Here is a 23,089-nt window from a genome sequence, read left to right on the forward strand (position 1 = left end):
GTTGCAGAAGATCAATTACACCACCGAGGCATCCTGTAGGAGGCTGTAGCTGGACATCCGGGTCTTAAAAAAAAAAAAAAATCTAAATCTCATTCCTGGAACCTGCGTTTGTTTGGAAATCTTTGGAACTTGGAAGTCACAATCAGGCTTCTTTGTGAGGTTGGAAATATTTTTGTATCAGTGGGCTCTGATAATTAATGAATGATGAGGATAGACTTGGCCAGAAATATGTCTACATCTGAAGTTTCAGCCACCGAGTTGGACAGTTGGACCTCGACATAACGCGCAAAGACCAATACAATGACACAAGTTGCATATTCCTCGTCGACATGATACGCGCGCAATATCTGAACTACCAACCACATTACTGTAAGCTAGAAACACCCTCGTGATTGACTGACTGGTTGCAGTGTAAGCTACGGAATAAAGAATTGAGGTTACATACGGGGGGGAGTCTTGGGCATTTCTTGGTATCTTTTTGTTGCAATGTTCTTGTTGTTTCCTTACTTTTCTTAAATATATAAGAATGAAGACCAGTTATTGCAAATTTTATCACAGTTGTTCTTCTCGTTGCTTAGAATGATGCTTTGGTGATACGGAATAAGTAGATTGTGGGTGTAGGATTCAAGTGGTCATGTTTCAATTGCTTTTATTCTTCTCTTTCATCGTCATTAGCTTGAATGAAATTCTTCTACTGTCTTCTTCCACTAATTGTTCGGCTGGGTTTCATCTTCCATACCCGTTTGGTGATCCCTTGAAATTTGGTGACAATGGATATCCAGCATTAGCGCTCAAATACTTAGCCAACCGAATTGTCATTAATGTTTCCGACCATCTTTATCGTGTGCAATGCATAGATCATAATCGGAAACTTGTAACAGTAGTGGACGTGGATATAGCTGAACCAGATTGTCCTCAACCACGAAGAAATGTCTACTGCCAATATGACCATCTTCTACAATTGCACCAACAATACTCGTACCCCAACTGTGGAGCAACTTCTTCCTTGTCCAGACAGATACAACAACAACAACAGAAATGAACGTTCTTATGCTTTCACTCTAAATAACATTTCAGAAGGATTTAACCTGTACAAAACTACAACTCTAAATAGCAATTTTTGGCGAAGTTTCAGTCTTACAGAGAAAATTATAATTGAGATTTTTTAATTTAATTTCCACAACTCTAGAATATATGTAAACTCACTTCTCAGACAGCAGTTCAAATATGGATGGTATTAGGAATGGAAATAGAGAGCATAATCATCATATAATGCACTCAAAATTCTAACAGAAAAAAGCACAACAAAATATTTATACAATTCAATAAAATGAACTCGTAACTATGGTCATGCCATGCATATGTTAACGAAAACCACATGTTTGCATTGCAGGCTCAAAAACTACACTGATGGTCATAATTGGTGAGCTTATTATATACTACATATCACTTGATCAACTATTTATAAAAACATTTGCAGGTTTAAATCTAAAAGCAATCTCTTGTTTATAGGCGTATCCACTGGAGTCGGAGGAGTAGTACTTCTAATCTTATTGGTACTTTACAGCAAGATTATTTCCTCATTATGCTCTTGTTTGAGGAATAAAACAGAGAGTTCAAAAACTGTAGAAGCAGTGTTCTTGGAGAACTACATGAGGATTATTTCCTTGTTATGCTCTTGTTGGAGGAATAAAGAGGAGAGTTCAACGAATGTGGATGTGTTCTTGGAGAACTATGGATGTCTTGGTCTACAAAGATATAAATATTCAGATGTCAAGAAGATGACCAATTCATTCAAGAATACATTAGGCAAAGGAGGATATGGCTGTGTGTTCAAAGGACAGCTTCGTGATGGCCGTTTAGTGGCCGTTAAGGTATTAAATGAATCCAAGGGCAAGGGTGAAGATTTTTTTGCAGGTGCCGACTAGCAAAGTCGGTAAAACCTTTGGGTGATGATACCAAAGGTCTGGGGCTCGAACCCCGCTAGCATCAAAGAGTTACTGATCTCATTTAAAAACAGGCTTACCAATAAAAAAAAAAAAAAAAGGGTGAAGATTTTGTCAATGAAGTTGCTACCATTGGCAGAACAAACCATGTAAATGTGGTCAGCCTTCTCGGCTTTTGTACTGAGAAAACTAAACAAGCTCTTAAATATGAGTACATGCCGAATGGATCACTCGAACAATTTATTTACAAAGACAAGGAATCAAGTATCACGCCTCCTCTAGAATGGGAAAAACTTTATCAAATAGCACTTGGTATTGCTAGAGGGTTGGTATACTTGCACCGTGGTTGTAACACCCGCATTTTGCATTTAGATATTAAACCTCACAATATCCTTCTAGACGAAGACTTCTGCCCAAAAATCTCCGATTTTGGGATGGCTAAATTTTGTCCAACAAGAGATATCAGTATTTTGTCCTGGTTTGGAGCTAGAGGAACTCAAGGTTACATTGCACCTGAAGTCTCGTTTAAAAACTTTGGAGGGGTGTCTCACAAGTCCGATGTTTATAGTTATGGAATGATGGTGTTAGAAATGATTGGTGGGAGAAAGAACATTGATGTAACAGTGGAGAACATGAGTGAGATTTACTTTCCACAGTGGATATATAATCATCTTAAACCAGACTTTAATATAGAAGGATCCTCTCAGATGTTTGAGGAGGAGACGACAAAAAAGATGATCATAGTGGCTCTTTGGTGTATACAAACACACCCAACAAATAGGCCTTCAATGAGCAAGGTAGTAGAGATGTTAGGAGGAAACAATGAGGAGTTGCAAATGCCTCCAAATCCTTCACATTCTTCTTCGGTATTGTCATAAGAGTACTCTACAATCGAATTGGGATTTGTGCCAGGACACTAGTGCTCGTTAAATATAGATATGGAAGCAGGTCTCATTGTACTAATTTTGAGCAACTGTAAAATATATGTTATAGCTCCTTTTTCCGTCTGTTATCCTCCATTGGCAAGATCAATCTGCAAGCTCTATATGACTCTTTGGTGCTAGTGAGCATTATTAAACTATCCAATGATGGCAATTTCTATCAATGTCAGTGGTAAATTAAGAAGTGTTCGTTTTTTTTTAATAAGTATTTGCGTATTTGACTACAAATGATTTCTTCTCAACCCTGTTTTTGAGGTAATTTTTGCAGGTCTTGGGTTTGACATCTTTAGCCCGATGGTTTAACTTGATGCAAAGGAATATTTACTTGGGGCATTTTTGTTTTCTATAGGTTGAGGTTGGTTAAATTGAAATTGTGTGTAGACTAGTCTGCCTCAAGGCCTCAAAATGTTAGACACTTTACAGCATATCACACAACCGCCATGATCTATTATTTAGATTTATGCAAATTTTTGGCCCAAAAAGATCAACAGCGGAAAGATAGCTTTACACACCAGTGTAAATCCAATTAAGAATTTGTATAAGGCGACACACACCTGTCCTCTGTCATCTTATCGAATTTAAAGGGCTACATGTGGTGCAAGCTAGGTCCTAATCAGGCCATCTCTGAGTCTTCAATGGGTTTCAATGCCTTCTGCAAACGGTGAAATGTGACCTTCTTTATGTATATCATAAAATACACAAGTAAATCATAGTCACAAAAATCTCCAATATATATGAGAGTATGAGACCACTAGCAATTTGGGCCATGCAATGGGCCTTAGCTTTGTCGAAGGCTATTCTTCAGGCCCGGGGGATCAATATGATGGACAAATTGTACACATCAAGCAATGGGAGAGCCTCGATCGACAATTGACATGGGTGGTGTCCGGTCGTCCCGAAACTAGTAAAGAAAACAAAGTGTTTCAGGCTTTCAGCAGTGAAGTGTTTCAGTGCTCATGTTGATTATTTGTTAACAGAAGCCCTCTGTGCAGGGAGGTTGATACTAATCTTTGTTGCTCCCCTGTAACCCTTCCAGAGGAAATAAATACTGGGGATGGGGAGTCTCTTGGAAAGCATGTAATAAAATTGAGGAGGGTCTCGGTTAATTATCTCTTGTAAATAATCATTTCCCATATAGAGGACACTGAATGATAAAATAGTTCTCTGCATTATTAGCTGAGTTGGACACTTGGACCTCGAACCCACATATGTTGCATCTTCGTCGACGTGATATGCACGCAATATCTGAACTAGTCAAGTCAAGAAACCAACTGTGAACCTAAAATAATTCTGACCACACATTATATGGATTTGAAACCACACTGTGGACTTCATTATTTTTTCGATGACCATCAGTCCATCACCCCAAAAATAATGCAGAAGACTTGATGAAGTCGTCTATGCGCTTTAAGATAGATGAACTCTCCGCTTGCCTATCCGAAAAAAATAAGAAAAGAAATCTTGTTACTGTTGTTCCACTGAGCTGCTCAAGAGTTGTAAACAGATGGTGTTTTGGTGATCGATCAGAAGAAGAAGAAGTATAGTTGTCATGTTTCAATTGCTTCAGTTTCTCACTTTTGTCCTAGTTATCACTGGGCTGAATGGAATTCTTCTAGTGACTTCCGATAATTGTTCATTACCCGTTTATTACCCGTTTCAACTTGAATTTCTTGACGGGTCTATTGGTGATTATGGATATCCAGGATTTGTGATAAAATGTTTAGACTCCCGTATGGTCATTAATATCTCCAACCATCTCTCTCTTGTGCGAGACATAAACTACGACTACAAAAGTTTGTCAATAGTGGACGTGGATATAGAACAAGATTGTCCTGAACCACGAAGAAATTTCTCATTGCAACCGTATTTACACTACGATGATTATTCCAAGGCCCAAAATATCGATATCGATCAATATATCGGTGTACTCAAAAACCGATATATATCGGATATTTCGGATATATCTATTTTTTTTGTAACCAGTCCAAACTATTTAAAATGTCGGAAATATCGGATATATCGAAAATATAATATCGGAAATATTGGATATATATTGGAAATATATTGGAAATATCGGATTTATATTTTAAAATGGTCAAAAAGTCAACTGATATATATCGATTATATCGGAAATATCGATTATATCGGCAATATAAAGTTTCATATCGGAAATTCCGATATATATCGGAAAAAAAAGAGTTTTATATTCGGTGGATATATATCGGAAATATCGATGTCGCTGTACCAAAATACCGATATATATCGGCGATATATCGGATATATCGGCGATATTTTGGTCCATGGATTATTCTACTCCCAATAATATGACCTTCTTCTACAATTGCAACAGCAGTCCTTATGGCGAAGGTTGGGAGCTGCCTTTCCCTTGTCTAGACAACAACAATACCAATCTATGTTCTTATGCTGTCCTTGGGTATAGCATTACAATGGATCCCTGTTCGGAGACTGGTGGTACCGTTTTTAAAAACCGATTCGTCCTATCGTAGTGATTCGCCCTATAGTGCCCTGGCACAGCTCAAACAAGGGTTTGAGCTCCGCTGGTCTACGCCAATTGAATGTCAGGAATGCGAGAGTTCAGGGGGGCTGTGCCAGTATAATAGTACAGGTTTTCGTCGTTGCAACGGCAAAATTGGAAAGTTTGCGCAAAGAATCTATCCACGTATGTTCCTAATTTCTTCCCCGCTTACTCTCTTGTTTCAACTTATTCCTTAGAGATGATCCTGATTTTAACAACGTACTTGTGTGTTTACAGCAACTCCATAATATGGTGGAGTGGAATTCTTACTTGTGTGTATACATGATGTAATGCTGGGTTTGCTATTGCATTATTGTCTATCTATTAGAGCATTCCCAATGCAACCACTCTTATTCACCTCCACGTCAGCTCTATTTCTCCTCTTTTCTACCGTTTTGGTGAAAAACAAGGTAAGGCTGCCCAATGCAAATGTGACTATTATTCTTCGGGATGTTTGATTCCGTCTGAATGTAAAATTCGAAAAAACGCGCCGGACGGAATGAAACATCCCGTTTGAAGTTAAAAAAAAACCCGAAAAAAAGTCAAAAAAACACGCGAGACGGAATGAAACATTCTGTACGAAAAAAAAAACCGATTTTTTAAAAAAAAACACACGAGACGGAATAAAACATTCCGTCTGAAGTTCCCAACTTAGCTACTATCTTGGTTGAAGGTTTCACTTTCGTTTTGACTTGGGAAAATAGTCACCTTGATATTCACCTTTGCATTGGGCAAAGGTTTTTGACCATTTAGAAGTGAATATTGTCACATCCCCTTGATATTCATCTGCATTGGGAATGCTCTTGCCCTGTTTCAATTATTTTTGTTCCTTCTGAAGGCAGAAGAGTTTTTTTGGCATTCTTTCTACTATATATATTATTGTCTGAAGTTCTCATCTCTCAAACACTCAAGTAGAGTGATTGAATTTTATATAGCAGAGAACGGTCGTTCATTCCATACTTCTACTATATTATTTTAGAGCGGACAAATTGAAAAAGATAAATATAGGTACATTTTATGGAAAGCCATTACTGCCAAGCACCAGATAATTTATGAATACACCATAGCTTGTTTCCTGATTCTTGTGATCGATGTAAATTATTGTTCTTTCCGGTCAAGTACATTTTTGTGTATTTTTTGCCCTAGACGCAGTTAGGCGTCTTACTTTGTCACATAAATAATGATGTTGTAGGAAACAAGCAAAGCGTACATGCCCAAATGAATCTAGCTAGACTTCTAGACCTTTATTATTTTTTTAAGGAAGGATAAAACAAAGTCTGAATTACAAAAATTTATAACGTTGTTTGGTTTGTATTACTAATGATAATCTCATGCTTGCATTGTAGGCAACTCTACTGGACAACTCATGCCAAAAGGTAAACCCAGCATCATATCCATACTTTTACAAAAATATTTTTGAACAGACAAATTGAAAAAGAAAAAAATATAGATACATTTGATGGAAAGTCATTACTGCCAAGCACCAGATAGTTTATGAATACACCACAACTAGTTTCCTGATTCTTGTGATCGATATAGATTGTTCTTTCCTGTCAAGTAGATTTTTTTGTATTTTCTGCCCCAGACGGCGATTAGGCGACTTACTTTGTCACATTACTAACAGTGTTGTAGGAAACAAGCAACGCTTACATGCCAAAATGAACCTAGCTAGACATCTAGACCTTTATTATCTTCTTAAGGAAGGGTACAACAAATTTTCAAATAAAAATAGTATGTGGGATGCTAATCGTGTTATGTTGTTTTCTATGTATTACGAATAACAATCTCATGCTTACATTGTAGGTAACTCTACTGGACGGCGCATGCCAAAAGGTAATCCATCATCCATATTTATACTAGATTATGTCATCCAAGGGAGCCTTTTTTTTTCATCGTAAAAATAACATGATAGAGTGGTCATCTAGACAATAAGAAGCAAGTTTGTTTGTTTGTTTTTTTTGTTTTTTTTGTTTTTTTTTTTCCCACTAACAAGAAGCAAGTTTTTATAGGGGTTAACTAGTACCCCTAGATGAGCTAGTTAGGATCCCCTACTAGATGGGAAAGAAATGCCCTCATTGTTTTCAAAAAGAAAATGTTCAATTTTACATAGGTGGGGGCAGTTGTGTCATTTTCAGTTATTTGACCTAAAAGTTAACCGTCAAACCAAGTTGACCGTGTGTTTGGTGGGGGGGGGGGGGGTTTAACCCAATTTTACGGGCTAGTTAGATGTTGTGAGCTATTGAGATGTTTAACATAGTGCCGAATGAGATTTTAATGACGATCTCATGCTTGCAGTGACGGGCAAACCTATTGGATTAAAGGTCATAATTGGTGAGCTTACTATATAATACATATCTTGATTAGCTCTTTATAAAAACATTTGCATTTTTTAAATTTAAAAGCTATCTCTTTGTTTATAGGTGTATCCACGGGAGTTGGAGTAGTAGTACTTCTTATCTTATTGGTACTATACAGGAAGATTATTTTCTCAGTATGCTCTTGTTGGAGGAATAAAGTGGAGAGTTCAACAAATGTGGAAGCAGTGTTCTTGGAGAACTATAGGAAGATTATTTCCTCATTATGCTCTTGTTGGAGGAATAAAGCGGAGAGTTCAACAAAGGTGGAAGTGTTCTTGGAGAACTATGAATGCCTTGGTCTACAAAGATACAAATATTCAGATATCAAAAAGATGACCAATTCATTCAAGGATATAGTAGGCAAAGGAGGATATGGCTGTGTGTTCAAAGGACAATTTCGTGATGGCCGTTTAGTGGCCGTTAAGGTATTAAATGAATCCAAGGGCAAGGGAGAAGATTTTGTCAATGAAGTTGCTACCATTGGCAGGACTAACCATGTCAATGTGGTCAGCCTTCTCGGCTTTTGTACTGAGAAAACTAAACGAGCTCTTGTGTATGAGTTCATGCCAAATGGATCACTCGAACAATTTATTTACAAAGACAAGGAATCAAGTATCAGGCCTCTTTTGGGATGGGAAAAACTTTACCAAATAGCACTTGGTATTGCTAGAGGGTTGGAATACTTGCATCGTGGTTGTAACACCCGCATTTTGCATTTCGATATAAAACCTCACAATATCCTTCTAGACGAAAACTTCTGCCCAAAAATCTCCGATTTTGGGATGGCTAAACTCTGTCCAACAAGAGATATCAGTATTTTGTCATGGTTTGGAGCTCGAGGAACTCCAGGTTACATTGCACCCGAAGTCTCATTTAGAAACTTCGGAGGAGTGTCTCACAAGTCGGATGTTTATAGTTATGGAATGATGGTGTTAGAAATGATTGGTGGGAGAAAGAACATTGATGCAACAGTGGAGAACATAAGTGAGATTTACTTTCCAAGATGGATATATAACCATCTTAAACCGGACTTCAATATAGAAGGATCCTCTGAGATGTTTGAGGAGGAGACAACCAAAAAGATGATCATTGTGGCTCTTTGGTGCATACAAACACACCCAACAAATAGGCCTTCAATAAGCAAGGTGGTGGAGATGTTAGAAGGAAACAATGAAGAGTTGCAAATGCCTCCAAATCCTTCACAATCTTCTTCTTCATCATTATAAGAGTTACTCTACAAATAATTGGGATTTGTGCTACGACACTGCTCTTGAAATTTACTATCTTTAGGGAAGACAATTTCACTGCTGACACTTGACACCTTGGCAAAGACTGCTACAACTCTTACAGCGAATGAGTGAGTTGTTTATGAAGGCAAACCAGAGTGGATTCACAAATGGGAAGGGCCTTTCCAAATTTCTTATAGATTTCAGTGAAATATACTTTATTCCATAGTTATAAATGGAAGTAATGGATGCTTGATTGAGCCTGACCTTATACCTTAGAGAAGCAGCCTGTTGCTGCCTTCCTAAACACCTTTTGTCCTTTTTTTTGTTTTATTTTTAATACAATTTAACTTACCCAGCAAAAAGAAAAGAAATTTAGATAGGGAAGGGTCTTATTGTACTAATTTTCAGCAACAGTAAAAGATATATTATAGCTTCTTTTTTCAAACTGTTATCTTCCAATGACAAGATCGATCTTCAAGCTACATGCATAATTGCATATGACTCTTCGGTGATACAGGGCTTTATTAAACAATCCAATGATGTCAATTTCTCTCAATGTCAATGGTAAATTTAGGATTGCTCGGACTTTGTTTCTCTTATTTTTTAGTTAAATTAAACGTATTAGGCTATTTTTTATGAGCACTACTTCGGTGCGCGAGATGTATCGTGCGCAGGAAGTGAGGGCCGTGGATCACTACTTCTTGATACAATACACACGCACCCCCTTTGTGATGAGTGGCCGAGATGTGAGGGCGTAGCCTACATCTCGCGCACAGTAGATTTAGCCATTTTTTATTTCTTCTCAACCCCGTTTTTGAGGTAATTTTTGCAGGTTCTGTGTTTGACATCTTTAGCCCGATGGTGTAACTTGATGCAAAGGAATATGTACTTTTCATTTTTGTGTTTCTATAGGTTGAGGTTGGTTAAACTGATATATTGTATTCTATTCAGCCTCAAACTGTTAGACATTTTACAACACATGACACAACCGAATATTTAGTTTACGCAAATTTTTGGCCTAAAAATGATAGCTTTACAGTTTACACTATAGTGTAAACCCAATTAAGAATTTGTGTAAGGCGACAGGCACCTGTCCTCTGTCATCTTATCGAATTTAAAGGCTCCATGTGGTGCCACTAGGGACCCCTAATACATATTTACGGCCTCGTATATAGTTCACAAGTAACTCAACATATAGAGAGAAAAAAAAATCAAAATACATTCGTACAGTAAAGGAGATTCTCCTCAAGTCAAGATAAGATCAGAGATATCAAAAAAAATTCCACCACGTCTAAAGTATACAAGTTATTACTTATTGGATGCTATGTAGTTGTTGCAGCAACCTACCATGAGTACTGAATTCATAAATTTTGTGAAGGTTGAAGTGGGTGCCACATGAGGATGTAGTATAATGCAGCTCTATAAGGTAGGTGGCTTTTGGCATTCATAATCGGAGCGTTCTTGCTGGTTCAGTTACAATGTCTAAGAACATTCATTTCCATCTTAGCACATGTAAAGCTAAATGAATTGAAGTTTCTAGTTGGCTTTGTTGTTTCACTTCTTGCTTAAAATTGTATACAGATGACTTAGAAATACAGAACATTGTGTCAACTGAGTTGGTGACCAAGAAATAAAAGAAGATTAGCAGAGGACTAGAGGAGTAGTATGTGCTCAACATTCAAGTAGTCATGTTTCAGTTGCTTCAACTCCTTACGTTCATCATTATCAGCCTGAATGGAGTTCTTGCAGAAACATCCAGTTATTGTCCGGAAGCTACTAATATTCGATATCCATTTCGGTATCAAATTAATGATGGGGCTATTGTCGGTGATGATGGATATCCAGGACTACTGATCAAATGTTCAGAGTATCCATATCGTCTGTTCATTAATATCTCAAACCACATCTATCATGTGCAACGCATATATTATGAAGCGAAAATTGTAACAGTGGTGGACGTAGATATAGAAAAAGAAGAATGCCCTCTACCAAGAAGGAACGTCTCATTAGAATCCATACCGTCTTTACACTACTATAGTAAACAAGCCAATATGAACATTTTCTATAATTGCACAAACATTGGAAATGTTGAGCAGGCTCTTCCTTGTCTAGAGAATAACAACAACAACAACAACAGGAATACCAGTAAACGTTCTTATGCTTTCGTTCGAGATAACATTCCAAAAGGATTTAACTGGTACAGAAACTGTGAGGAGAGTGTGGAGGTACTATTTGACGCCTTCTACTTTGATGTCTCTTTAAACAGGAATATCACACAGGCATTAAAATTGGGATTTCCGCTAAGCTGGTCGGCGCCTAGTGACTGTGAGGATTGCGAGCGATCTGGTGGACAGTGCCAGTACAATAGTACTGGTGCTTCTCGTTGCCACTGCAACAATGGAGAGTTCAGGGATAGAATCTGTCCACAGACACATCCGGGTATATCTTTCCCTCTTGACGATCTGTTCAACTTTAATCCATAGATATTCAACAACTAATGTCTTATTGATCGAGAATCTTATTTATCCTCTGTACTGATTATTTTATCCCCAACCAAAAGGTAAACCCAAATATTCATACTTCTATCATAGAAGGGAGAATTCATTTTTTTTTGTTTGATAAGGTTTCAGTTGATAGAGTGGTGTATTTGTTTTTTTATGGTTTTTACCTCAACAAAATAGTTTCAGTATTAAATTCAGTATCTTTACTTCTGAAAAAAATAGTAGGGTAAATTAGTAAGTGACGGTCATTCATTTAATGTATTGTTAATGAAAATTTCATGCTTGCACTTACAGGCAAAACTACCGGATCAAAGGTCATGATCGGTGAGTGTACTATGAATATACTTCACAGAATCCTACCTTCTTTGATACTTCTAAGATGTAGCTTATTTTGCCTTTTCTGCTCATAGGTGTCTCTACTGGAGTTGGAGTATTATGTTTCATCTTACTCGTTATTTATGGGAGGACTGTTTCTTCATCATTATACTTAGTAATCTCTCATTGGAGGAACGGAAACAAAAGTCCAACAAATGTGGAAGTGTTCTTGGAGAACTATAGATGTCTTGCTCTACAGACATACAAATATTCAGATATTAAGAAAATGACCAATTCTTTCAAGGATACATTGGGCCAAGGAGGTTATGGCTGTGTATTCAAAGGTAAGCTTTGTGATGGCCGCCTAGTGGCAGTTAAGGTGTTGAAAGATTCCAAGCAGAACGGAGAAGAATTTATCAATGAAGTCACTACGATTGGCAGGACGAACCATGTTAATGTCGTTGGCCTGCTGGGCTTTTGTAGTGAGGGGACCAAAAGAGCGCTTGTGTATGAATTCATGTCAAATGGATCTCTCGAAAGGTTTATCTACAATGAGAACAACTCAAGCACCACACCTCCTCCTTTGGGATGGGAAAAGCTATACCACATAGCACTTGGCATTGCTAGAGGGTTGGAGTACTTGCATCGAGGTTGTAACACCTGCATTTTGCATTTCGATATAAAACCTCACAATATCCTCCTAGATGAAGACTTCTGCCCTAAAATCTCCGACTTCGGGATGGCTAAACTCTGTCCAACGAGAGAAATTAGTGTTGTGTCCCTGGTTGGAGCTCGAGGAACTATTGGTTACATTGCACCTGAAGTCTGTTGTAGAAACTTTGGTGGGGTTTCTCACAAGTCGGATGTTTATAGTTATGGAATGATGGTGTTAGAAATGATTGGGGGAAGAAAGAACATCGATGCAGCCGCAGAGAACATGAGTGAGATATATTTTCCGCAGTGGATATATAATCATCTTAAACCAGACTTTAATATAGAAGAATCCAATGGGATGTTTGAGGAAGAAACGACCAAAAAGATGATTGTAGTGGCTCTTTGGTGCGTACAAACACACCCAACAAATCGGCCTTCAATGAGTAAAGTGGTAGACCTGTTGGAAGGAAACAATGATGACTTGGTAATGCCTCCAAATCCTTTTCTTGATCTATCTTCACTATTTTCTTCGAGTTGGTGTACCGCCAAATTTGGATTTGTAATAGATTTAGTGTGACTACATTAGATGTTCTACTTCTGAAGTTATTGCCAACTTATCGAAACTAAATGAGTGGCAAAGATTATCTCTTCTATTTTTGTTTTCATAATACGATGTACAGAACCTTAATGTTGTAGCACAAATTTGTGTAGTGTGTCGTGGTTCCCGTGTAAATTTGTGATCTGAGGTTGAATTCTAGACCTTTTGATTTTGCAAGAAGTCCTTGTACAGCTTGCACTTGAAACCCCACTCTTGCTAACTTAACGGCAAATACCGTTATGAAGTCCCAGCAGGAACTTCATATGATTATTGTTCATCTCAATATTACTACTTAACAAATTAGACAAATTTTTAGAAAGTAAAACTATAAATCTGTAGTTAAAAATAAAAACTGCCCATCGTAATCTTTGGCTGTAATAAGTCTGTGACTGCAACTTCAAAGGATTCAATCTCATGACAAATCAATGAAAAATAATTGGCTCATGAACCTCAATTTAGTTTCTCAAATAGCAATGTAAACATATGTACTGGAAACAGAGGAGGTATACAATAATCGTTCTTCTGGAGAGGTTCCATCAAAGCCATTTCCCATTCTTGAAAACAAAACGGGGGCATACCCATGCTTTAAAAAGAGCATCTTTGGTGTGGGTGTTATTGAAAAATACATCCATTTTCTCTATCCGAAATCTTATTGTAATGCATAGACTACTGTTCCTACTTCCTATGCCGCCGTAATTACTGTGACAAGGTAAGATGTCCTCGTAATAACATCCATGTAAATTATACATTTTAAAATCCAGCATGCATATACATGTTTGTAGTCACTAATCATGCACGGATAAGTGTTTTCCCTTCACATACATCGCAAATGTTGTAGCCAAGGCCTTCACAGTATGGACATTTTGTTCCCTTGTCAACCCATTCCAGAAACTGCAAACAAATTGAAAATGTGCCTGTGAGGCAAAATTATTTAGTGTACCACATATATATTGGTTCGCCAGTTCCATCACATTCTGAAACAGAATAATGACCATTATTAGTTTCAAGTTATAACCAAAGTCTAGTTTGGGAATCTGTATCTAGCTTCTTCCTTGTTAACTTCTAAATATGCTAGATATAGACAGTCTGATCACTAGTACAAAGGACATTTATTTCCAGAAGAGAGGGATAACACTCATTCAAAAATGCAAAGCTTACGGGGATATTTATAAGAAGGCAAATGCTCTTCGGCCTTAACAAGTCGAATTCTTGAGCAAATAGATAACAGACATACCTGTACATAATACACGCCCCTCCCCACGACAATCAATACACTTTGTTGTTGAAATTCCACCTTGCTTGCTGAAACCTCTTTGTTTCTGCCCACAAGTCTGTATGAATCTTCCCACCGATTCTCTCCAAGAAGGAAGACACATTGGTGAGATGCCTCAAATTCTGCATCTTCACTTTCCTTAATAACATTCTGCTTGATCTCCAAGACTTCTGTCACAGAAGCAACTGAAGCCCTATTTGCATTCTCCTGACAGAAAAGGAAAACCTCTTCAATCGTGACATAGAAATTGAGTAATGCACCATGTTTTAACAGTGATGTTCTTCAGTTTTAGCGCATATGGTTATGTTATGTTAGTGAATACATCCGCATTACAAGCCAAAAGTAGATACTCAAATCCATTGGATTCCATGAGAAGCCATTCACATTTTCAGTAGTAGAAACAATTATGTTGATCATGGGAAGAACTATGGAAATTTTCAATCAACTAGTTCAACCAACAAAAGGATTTCCTTCTACTTTTATATATCAGTGTAAAAAAACTGTGTACACTGATTTCGCCCTAACGTTGTATTCAACGCCATTGCTGACTTGGCTGTATACATTTCCAAAGCTCACCATTCAAATGGCCCCATCAAAATTATCTTATTCTTAGCAGCATGCATTGGTTGAGGATCCTGAACTTGGTACGTGAGGCAATGGGTTTGTACAAATCTTCACTTCTTGAGCATCAAAATGAAAGAGATGACACTCCAGCTCATTGAATGAAGATTCTAGATGACAATTCCAGCTCATCTCGTGAAGATTCTAGATGATATAATCTGTGTATATTCCTAGTATATTTTCTTTCTTTATACACAGATTATGTCATCTAGAATCTTCACGAGATTATGTCATCTAGACATGTTGGAAGGAACACTGATGACTTGGTAATGCTTCCTAATCCTTTTCTTGATCCATCTTCACTATTTTTCTTCTTTGTCGTTATAAGAGTTAGTCTACTGCCAAATTTGGATTTGTAGGAAGATATAGTGTCACACTGTCACTACATTAGATGTTCTACTTATGAAGTTATTGCCAACTTATTCAAAACCAATTAAGTTTGGCAAAAGTTATCTGTTCTATTTCTGTTTTCATAATACGATCTACAAAACCTTAACGTTGTTACACAAATTTTTGTAGTGTGTTGTGGTTAACGATATAAATGTATGATCCAAGTTCTCAATTCTAGACTTTGATTCTGCAAGAAGTCATTATGAGACTTACAGGACATGAAACCCTCCCCGTGAACCCCACTCTTGAAGTCTTGCTAACTTCACTTCAGATACCATCTTGAAGTCCCAGCAATGACTTCCTACGATTATTGTTCATCTCAACGTCACTACTTCAATGACAAATTAGACTAATTTTTAGAAAGCAAAACTTTAGCTCTGTAGTTAAAAATAAAAATTGCACAAAACTATATCTGTAACTGCAACGTCAAAGGATTCAATCTCATGACAAATCAATGAAAACTAGGTTGCTTTCAAATGGCAATGTAAACACATGTAGTAGAAACACGGGAGATATACGGTAATCTTCCTTCTGGAGAGGTTCCATCAAAGCCAATTCCCATTCTTGAGAACAAAACGGAGAAGGACATAACTATGCTTTAAAATATTTATAAGAGATAAATTCCCTTCGGCCTTAACAAGTCAAATTCTTGAGCAAATAGACAACAGACATACCAGTGCATAATACGCCCCTCCCAATGACAAAAGCAATACACTTTGTTGTTGAAATTCCCACCTTGCTTGCTGAAACCTCTTTGTTTCTGCCCACAAGTCTGGATGAATCTTCCCACCGATTCTCTCCAAGAAGGAAGACACGGTGGTGAGATGCCTCAAATTATGCAACTTCATTTTCCTTTATAAAGTTCTGCTTTATCTCCAAAACTTCTGTCACAGAAGCAACTGAAGCTCCATTTGTACTTTCCTGGCAGAAAAAGAAAACCTCTTCAATTGTGACATAGAAATTGAGTAATGCACCATAGCTTAACAGTGATATTCTTCAGATTTAGCACATGTGGTTATGTTATGTCAGGGAATACATCCGAATTACAAGCCAAAAGTAGATACTCAAATCCTTTGGGTTCCATGAGAAGTACCATTCACATTTTCAGTAGTAGAAACAATTATGTTGTTCATGGGAAGAACTACAGAAATTTTCAATCAACTAGTTCAACCGACAAAAGGATTTCCGTCTACTTTTATATCAGTGTCAAAACACTATGAAAACTGGCGTCGCCCTAACGTTGTATTCAATGTCATTGCTGACTTGGCTGTACACGTTTCCAAAGCACACCATACAAATGGCCCCATCAAAACCATCTTAATCTTAGCAGCATGGATTGGTTGAGGATCCTGAACTTGGTACGTGAGGCAATGGGTTTGTACAAATCTTCACTTCTTGAGCATAAAAAATACAATAGTTCTTGCTTGCTGCAAAACGAGCAGGTCTTGGGTGTTCCAAGGGTTGCCATTCCTTAATATAAGACTTCAAAATGGACAATCCATGTCGGATTTATACATATCTGTGTGTCAAGTTATGTTTCCTCTTAATCTATCCATTGAAAGGGAAGGCTATTCTTGTTTTCGACTTACTATATTATAACCTCCAACAATGTCTTGTAAAGTAAAAGACACTTGGAGATACTTTGCTACATTGCAGTGGAACAGGTACTAATAGACGACATCCCAACAGTATAAGTAATAGTATCCAACAGCAGGCAGCATGACATTATATGCCAACTATCCAACAAACCATGAAGCATAAGCATTAACAAGGTTTCCACTATAGATTAACTAAATAAACCTTTTCGGCTCTAATCCACACTTACATGAAAGTTAGGGACAACTGCTCCTTGCGCCATAAATAACTTTTCCAAGAGTTCAGCTGTCATAATTCCATCTTCAAAAGCACCTAATGAGGCCTGTCATCGTTTTTGAAGTAGTTAAGTTATATATTGGTTATTACTATAATACTTTCCTTTTCCTTTTCTTTCTTCTCCCTTTTTTTTTTCTTTTGTGAAAAACAGGATTGAGTTCCCACCATTTTGATGATTTTATAGAGAAAAATGACTGAGCAAGCAACAAATACACCACTCACTTGCCGAGTTTTTACAGCACGTTCAGTCCCACTCGAGAAGCTAGAAAACTCCATATCTTCCTCACCTGAATAAAATCCCAGTTTTTGTAATGCTTCCTGTCATGATCACACCCCTATTAGAATCCAAATTTCATTCCAGAGATTTAGGTTTAACACTTTCGAGTTTCAACTTATAGGTGAGAAACCAAAGAAATTCATGTTACCACCATAACAAACTTGGGTTACTCCTGTCGAATATACACCCATTACTATGACATTTTAGCTCTATCCTAACTGAGATGCTATCTGGTATAAAGTGCAAGTACAGACAATTAAGTATATTTGTTTTATAAATTTTATCAAGCACATTTTCCCTCTTGCATAGTGGGTCATAATCAAGTTCTTGTCCAAAAAAACGTCTCCGACTTTTCATCCTCACAATTTACAATATATTCCTTCTGACCAGTTCAAATAGTAAAATGTGCTAAGTATCACCTTTACATCTAATATCCCAAAATCCTTCGACAGTGCGCAATGTTTTTAAATATCTGGCTATAAGACGATATGTGATTATGAAAGTTTCAGCTAGTTCACTACTTTCTACATATAAAATAAGCAAAAAAAAGTTTATAAGCAGAGCGCTTTCGCAACCCAGAATGCTATAGAGATCTGATTTCTGCAGAAGTGCAGAGCACCAGGTAGTAATAAGTTAATAACACTATGGCCATAAAGCATCATGTCAGTCTATCTTGACTAGCCTCATTTCTGTGGTTATGTTAATTGTCCTTTAATTATTTTTCATCATGAAACTGTCTGCGCAATTCTTTTTCATCTGTAACAGATCTTATACATAAGTGTCATAAAAATTTTATATGGAATTATTCAATTCAAATTATATATAAATAAAATCAATCAACCAACCTCGCCTTCTGAGCCTTTCCTCAAAGACGAAACCCTCTTATTCTTCGGCCTTTTCATATCTTCATTTACTCCGCTATCGAAAACCATCATTTCCTTCACTCCCTCCTTCTCTTGAAGAAGTGAATTCTCTTTCGGCATTCCAACGTGTCACTTATTTCTTGGTTTGTCAAGTTTGTGAAAAATAACTTGGTCTCAGCCGCTGGGTTTTACCACGAGAGCACAAGGTTCAAACCAAGTGGGCCTAAAACAATTATGTGGATTTGATTTGAAATAATTGCTGAAACATTCATTATGTGGAATTGAATGGCAGAAGACTTGATGAAGTCGTCTATGGAGATGAGCTCTATTATTTAAAATCTTGTCCCTGTTGTTCCACTGACCTGCTCAAGAGTTGTAAACAGATCAGAAGTATAGTATGTGTGTGTGAGATTGGAGTTGTCATAATGTTTCAATTGCTTCAGTTCCTCACTTTCGTCCTAGTTCTCATCGGCCTCAATGGAATTCTTCTAGTCACTTCCGAGAAGTGTACAGGCGATTTTTCTGTTTATTACCCGTTCCGACTTAATTCAGGTGACCAGATTGTGAGAAATAACGGGTATGTCGATTCTGGGTTTACTTTGAATGATAGTGGATATCCAGGATTAGTGATAAAATGTTTAGACTCCCGTCCGGTCATTAATATCTCCAACCACCACTATCTTGTGCGAGAGATAGATTACAGTAAGAAGTTTGTAAGAATAGTGGACGTGGATATAGTAGACCAAGATTGTCCTCAACCACGAAGAAATTTCTCGTTACAATCCACACCGTACTTGGGCTACTTCGGTGAACATGTCAGTGCTATTGTCTTCTACAATTGCACCAACAATACCCAAAATGTCGAGCAGCTTATTCCTTGTCTAGACAACACCACAAATGAACGTTCTTATGCTTTCATTGAAGGTAAGATTCCAATAGGATTTGACGGGTACAAAACCTGTTCGGAGAGTGTAGTGGCAACGTTTAGTGACCTGGCACAAAACTTAACACAGCAATTAAAACAAGGGTTTAAGCTCGGCTGGTCTCCGCCTACTACTGAATGTGATTACTGCGAGAAAAATGGCTGGTGCCAGTTTAATAGTACAAGCTTTCGTACTTGCATCCACTATCCTTTTGTTCCTGATAGAGGTATGTTTCTAATTTCTAATCTTTACACCCCCATAAATCGGACTAGCGCCCCTTTGACCAATTCAACGGTACTAGCACCCTTCCATTAAATACACAAAAAACACTAACGGCAAGCAGCTACGCGGGATCGCACAATCTACGACATCAGGTTGCCGCGAGATCCCATATCCCACGGAAAGTAGTTGCCGTAGATCTTTTTTTAAATTTTTTTTTTTTAATAGCCACCGTAAAAAAAGTTAGTTCCTGCGAGATGGTTTTGTTTACTAAAATGGAGTCTTTGCTTGTGTTAACTATCAAAACTCTTTTTCATTAATTTGATCACAAAATTTTCTTATAACATGAAAATATTTGCCGCGAGATAGTAAAATTATGACTCGATTGTATATTTTTTTTGTCATAGTTTTGGTGTTGTTCTTGGAGTGTATAAAGAAACTTTAAAGAAGAAAATAGGGTATCCATATGTCGTGTGTGTTCAATACGCAAAATTTGAAGTGAAAAAAAAAAAAAAAAAAAAAAAAAAAAAAAAAAAAAAAAAAATGCCGCTCAAATCTGCTTTGCCGTGGGATATGGGATCTCGCGGCAACCCGATGCCGTGGATTGTGCGATCTCGCGACAACTGCCTATTGTGGGATATGAGATCTCGCGGCAACTGCCTGCCGTAGAACTATGGGCATGTGGAGTGTAAAAGGACATATAAGAAATAACCATTATTGTTTTACTTTTTGTCAAAAGGGTGCTAGTCCCATTTATGGGGTGCCAATACTGTGCCCCATACATCATGTAATTCTGGGTTTCCTATTGCAATATTGTCTATCTATTACCCCATTCCAATTATTTGTTCCTTCATTCTGGAGGGTGTTTTTGGAATTTGTTCTAGTAAATATATTGTCTCAAGTAGAGTGATTGAATTTTATATAGAAGAGAATGGTCCTTCGTTCCATACTTATACTATATTATTTTAGAACGGACAAATTGAAAAAGAAAAATATAGATACATTTGATTTGATGGAAACTAATTGCCAAGCACCAGATAGTTTATGAATACACCATACCTCGTTTCCTGATTACTTTTTCCTGTCAAATAGTTTTTTGTGTATTTTCTGCCCGGAACGCAATTAATAGAATAAAAGGTTGTAAGAAACAAGCAAAACATTAAAAGGTTCACTAGGACTCAGAACTTGTAGTGCTACAATTTTGAGTGTCTGATTGTTTTATCCTGATTAGACAACGCTTGAAGAACTGTTAGCACTCGGTCAGGAGCAAAATTCATGTTTAGGGCATTGCTATGCAATCCTCAATCCATAAGTGTGTATTTCTATTACTTTGATTATAATAGTCTGTTAATCATCTTTTCTTAATTCTACACTATTATCAAACAAGTTATTCATTCTTATAAGTAATTATCCATATTGTTTATAAGTGATTCTAACGCGAATTTAGTATGAAAAATCATTTTTCAGATAACAGTTCAAATATTGTTGGTATTAGGAATGGAGATAGAGCTTGTAATGCACTCGGAATTCTAAGAAAATAAGAACAACAAAATGATTGTACGATTCAATAAAATGAGCTTGTGACTATGGTCATGCCATGTATATGTTAACGATAACCACATGTTTGCATTGCAGGCCGCGGCTTACCCATTATAGCACGCAAGATAATTACTATTGGTGAGCTTACTATATACTATATATCATGTATCGGCTCTTTACAAAAACATTTGTAGTTTTTTAATTTAAAAGCTACCTCTTTGTTTACAGGTGTACCGTGTGGAGTTGGAATAGTTATTACAATCTTATTGGTACTTTACAGAAAGATAATTTTCTCATTTGTCTCTTGTTGGTGGAATAAAAAGGAGACTTCAACAAATGTGGAAGTGTTCTTGGAGAACTATGGATGTCTTGGTCTACAAAGGTACAAGTATTCAGAAGTCAAGAAGATGACCAATTCCTTTAAAGATACATTAGGCAAAGGAGGATATGGCTGCGTGTTCAAAGGACAACCTTAAGTGATGGCCGTTTAGTGGCAGTTAAGGTATTGAATGAGTCCAAGGGTAATGGAGAAGATTTTGTTAATGAAGTTGCTACCATTGGCAGGACTAACCATGTCAATGTGGTAAGTCTCCTTGGCTTTTGTACTGAGAAAACTAAACGAGCTCTTGTGTACGAGTTCATGCCGAATGGATCCCTCGAACGGTTTATTTACAAAGACAAGGAATCAAGTATCATGCCTCCTCTAGGATGGGAAAAACTTTACCAAATAGCACTTGGTATTGCTAGAGGGTTGGAATACTTGCATCGTGGTTGTAACACTCGCATTTTGCATTTTGATATAAAACCTCACAATATCCTTCTAGACGAAGACTTCTGCCCAAAAATTTCTGATTTTGGGATGGCTAAACTATGTCCAACAAGAGATATCAGTATTTTGTCATGGGTTGGAGCTCGAGGAACTCCTGGTTACATTGCACCTGAAGTCTCGTTTAGAAACTTTGGAGGCTTTGGAGGGGTGTCTCACAAGTCGGATGTTTATAGTTATGGAATGATGGTGTTAGAAATGATTGGTGGGAGAAAGAACATTGATGCAACAGTGGAGAACATGAGTGAGATTTACTTTCCGCAGTGGATATATAATCATCTTAAACCAGACTTCAACATAGAAGGATCTTCTGAGATGTTTGAGGAGGAGTCGACCAAAAAGATGATCATAGTGGCTCTTTGGTGCATACAAACACACCCATCAAATAGGCCTTCAATGAGCAAAGTGGTGGAGATGTTAGAAGGAAACAATGAAGAGTTGCAAATGCCTCCAAACCCTACACTATCTTCTTCCTCATCGTCATAGGAGTTACTCTACGACCAAAGTGGGATTTGTGCAACAACACGCTCTTTAAATTTAGATAGGGAAGGGTCTCACTGTACTAATTTTCTGCAACAGTAAAAGATATATTATAGTTCCTTTTTCAACTGTTATCCTCCAATGGCAAAATCGATCTTCAAGCTCCATATGACTCTTTGGTGCTACCGGGTTTTATTAAACTATCCAATGACATGTAAAGCTAAATGAAATTTCTAGTTGACTTTGTTGTTTCACTTGTTACTTAGATTTGTATACAGATGACTTAGAAATACAGAACATTGTGTCAACTGAGTTGGTGACCAAGAATTAAAAGAAGATTAAGGGAGTAGTATGTGCTCAACATTCCAAGTTGTCAATTTTCAGTTGCTTCAACTCCTTACGTTCAGCATTATCAGTCTGAATGGAGTTCTTGCAGAGACATCCAATTATTGCCCGGAAGTGACTAATATTCGATATCCACTTCGGTATTAAAATAATGATGGGGCTATTGTCGGTGATGATGGATATCCAGGATTATTACTGATCAAATGTTCAAAGTATCGTCTGTTTATTAATATCTCAAACCACACCAATCATGTGCATCGCATATACTATGAAGGGAAAATTATAACTGTGATGGACATAGTTATAGAAGAAGAAGAATGCCCTCTACCAAGAAGGAACGTCTCATTAGAATCCATGCCGTCAGACTACTATAATGAACATGCC

The 23,089-nt window shown here is 37.3% G+C and overlaps 3 protein-coding genes, 1 long non-coding RNA gene and 2 pseudogenes across 11 annotated transcripts; 4 read left to right on the plus strand and 2 right to left on the minus strand.

Annotated features, from left to right (window-relative positions):
- The first annotated feature begins 558 nt into the window (after positions 1-558).
- Positions 559-3,092, plus strand: LOC147500762 (rust resistance kinase Lr10 pseudogene; annotated as a pseudogene). The gene is made up of 2 exons (XR_015196512.1): positions 559-1,423; positions 1,513-3,092. The product of XR_015196512.1 is annotated as a rust resistance kinase Lr10 pseudogene (transcript).
- Positions 3,093-5,196: 2,104 nt separating this feature from the next.
- On the plus strand, positions 5,197-9,386 carry LOC147500763 (rust resistance kinase Lr10-like). Of its 2 annotated transcripts, XM_086562367.1 has the most exons (5): positions 5,197-5,567; positions 6,770-6,799; positions 7,227-7,256; positions 7,719-7,754; positions 7,844-9,386. In XM_086562367.1, exons 1-5 carry the CDS (start codon positions 5,309-5,311, stop codon positions 9,004-9,006), a joined length of 1,518 nt encoding a protein of 505 aa, XP_086418493.1. In that variant the 5' UTR covers positions 5,197-5,308; the 3' UTR covers positions 9,007-9,386. The 2 variants fall into 2 exon arrangements, with proteins under 2 accessions (XP_086418493.1, XP_086418494.1); XM_086562368.1 differs by lacking the exon at positions 7,719-7,754.
- A 958-nt stretch (positions 9,387-10,344) lies between these two features.
- Positions 10,345-13,255, plus strand: LOC147500764 (LEAF RUST 10 DISEASE-RESISTANCE LOCUS RECEPTOR-LIKE PROTEIN KINASE-like 2.4). The gene is made up of 3 exons (XM_086559420.1): positions 10,345-11,448; positions 11,805-11,834; positions 11,921-13,255. Exons 1-3 carry the CDS (start codon positions 10,698-10,700, stop codon positions 13,054-13,056), a joined length of 1,917 nt encoding a protein of 638 aa, XP_086415546.1. The 5' UTR covers positions 10,345-10,697; the 3' UTR covers positions 13,057-13,255.
- Positions 13,256-13,467: 212 nt separating this feature from the next.
- On the minus strand, positions 13,468-18,604 carry LOC147500765 (protein disulfide isomerase pTAC5, chloroplastic-like). 5 transcript variants are annotated; one of them, XM_086562370.1, is made up of 5 exons: positions 18,356-18,604; positions 17,456-17,551; positions 17,187-17,279; positions 14,312-14,554; positions 13,468-14,051 (listed from the first exon to the last, which is right to left on the minus strand). In XM_086562370.1, exons 1-5 carry the CDS (start codon positions 18,491-18,493, stop codon positions 13,863-13,865), a joined length of 759 nt encoding a protein of 252 aa, XP_086418496.1. In that variant the 5' UTR covers positions 18,494-18,604; the 3' UTR covers positions 13,468-13,862. The 5 variants fall into 5 exon arrangements, with proteins under 5 accessions (XP_086418496.1, XP_086418498.1, XP_086418497.1 ...); XM_086562372.1 differs by having other exon boundaries at positions 13,468-13,968; positions 14,312-14,557; XM_086562371.1 differs by having other exon boundaries at positions 13,468-13,991; positions 14,312-14,557.
- Positions 18,605-18,642: 38 nt separating this feature from the next.
- Positions 18,643-20,052, minus strand: LOC147500766 (uncharacterized). The gene is made up of 2 exons (XR_015196515.1): positions 18,736-20,052; positions 18,643-18,696 (listed from the first exon to the last, which is right to left on the minus strand). It is a non-coding gene; the product is annotated as an uncharacterized LOC147500766 (long non-coding RNA).
- Positions 20,053-20,963: 911 nt separating this feature from the next.
- On the plus strand, positions 20,964-22,723 carry LOC147500767 (rust resistance kinase Lr10 pseudogene; annotated as a pseudogene). The gene is made up of 3 exons (XR_015197080.1): positions 20,964-21,027; positions 21,151-21,192; positions 21,283-22,723. The product of XR_015197080.1 is annotated as a rust resistance kinase Lr10 pseudogene (transcript).
- The last annotated feature ends 366 nt before the right edge of the window (positions 22,724-23,089 follow it).

The sequence above is a fragment of the Coptis chinensis genome, chromosome 5, assembly GCF_015680905.1.
Source record: "Coptis chinensis isolate HL-2020 chromosome 5, ASM1568090v1, whole genome shotgun sequence".
Taxonomy (NCBI): domain Eukaryota; kingdom Viridiplantae; phylum Streptophyta; class Magnoliopsida; order Ranunculales; family Ranunculaceae; genus Coptis; species Coptis chinensis.

Coding starts and splice junctions, on each gene's coding strand:
- LOC147500764 (XM_086559420.1), top strand. CDS start 10,698: ATGTTTCAGTTGCTTCAACTCCTTACGTTCATCATTATCAGCCTGAAT. Junction 11,449..11,804: donor CTGTCCACAGACACATCCGG/GTATATCTTTCC, acceptor TTGCACTTACAG/GCAAAACTACCGGATCAAAG. Junction 11,835..11,920: donor CGGATCAAAGGTCATGATCG/GTGAGTGTACTA, acceptor TTCTGCTCATAG/GTGTCTCTACTGGAGTTGGA.
- LOC147500763 (XM_086562367.1), top strand. CDS start 5,309: ATGCTGTCCTTGGGTATAGCATTACAATGGATCCCTGTTCGGAGACTG. Junction 5,568..6,769: donor TGCGCAAAGAATCTATCCAC/GTATGTTCCTAA, acceptor CTTGCATTGTAG/GCAACTCTACTGGACAACTC. Junction 6,800..7,226: donor TGGACAACTCATGCCAAAAG/GTAAACCCAGCA, acceptor CTTACATTGTAG/GTAACTCTACTGGACGGCGC.
- LOC147500765 (XM_086562369.1), bottom strand. CDS start 18,493: ATGCCGAAAGAGAATTCACTTCTTCAAGAGAAGGAGGGAGTGAAGGAA. Junction 17,280..17,455: donor GTGCTGTAAAAACTCGGCAA/GTGAGTGGTGTA, acceptor AAACGATGACAG/GCCTCATTAGGTGCTTTTGA. Junction 14,052..14,311: donor GGGGCGTGTATTATGTACAG/GTATGTCTGTTA, acceptor ATTCTGTTTCAG/AATGTGATGGAACTGGCGAA.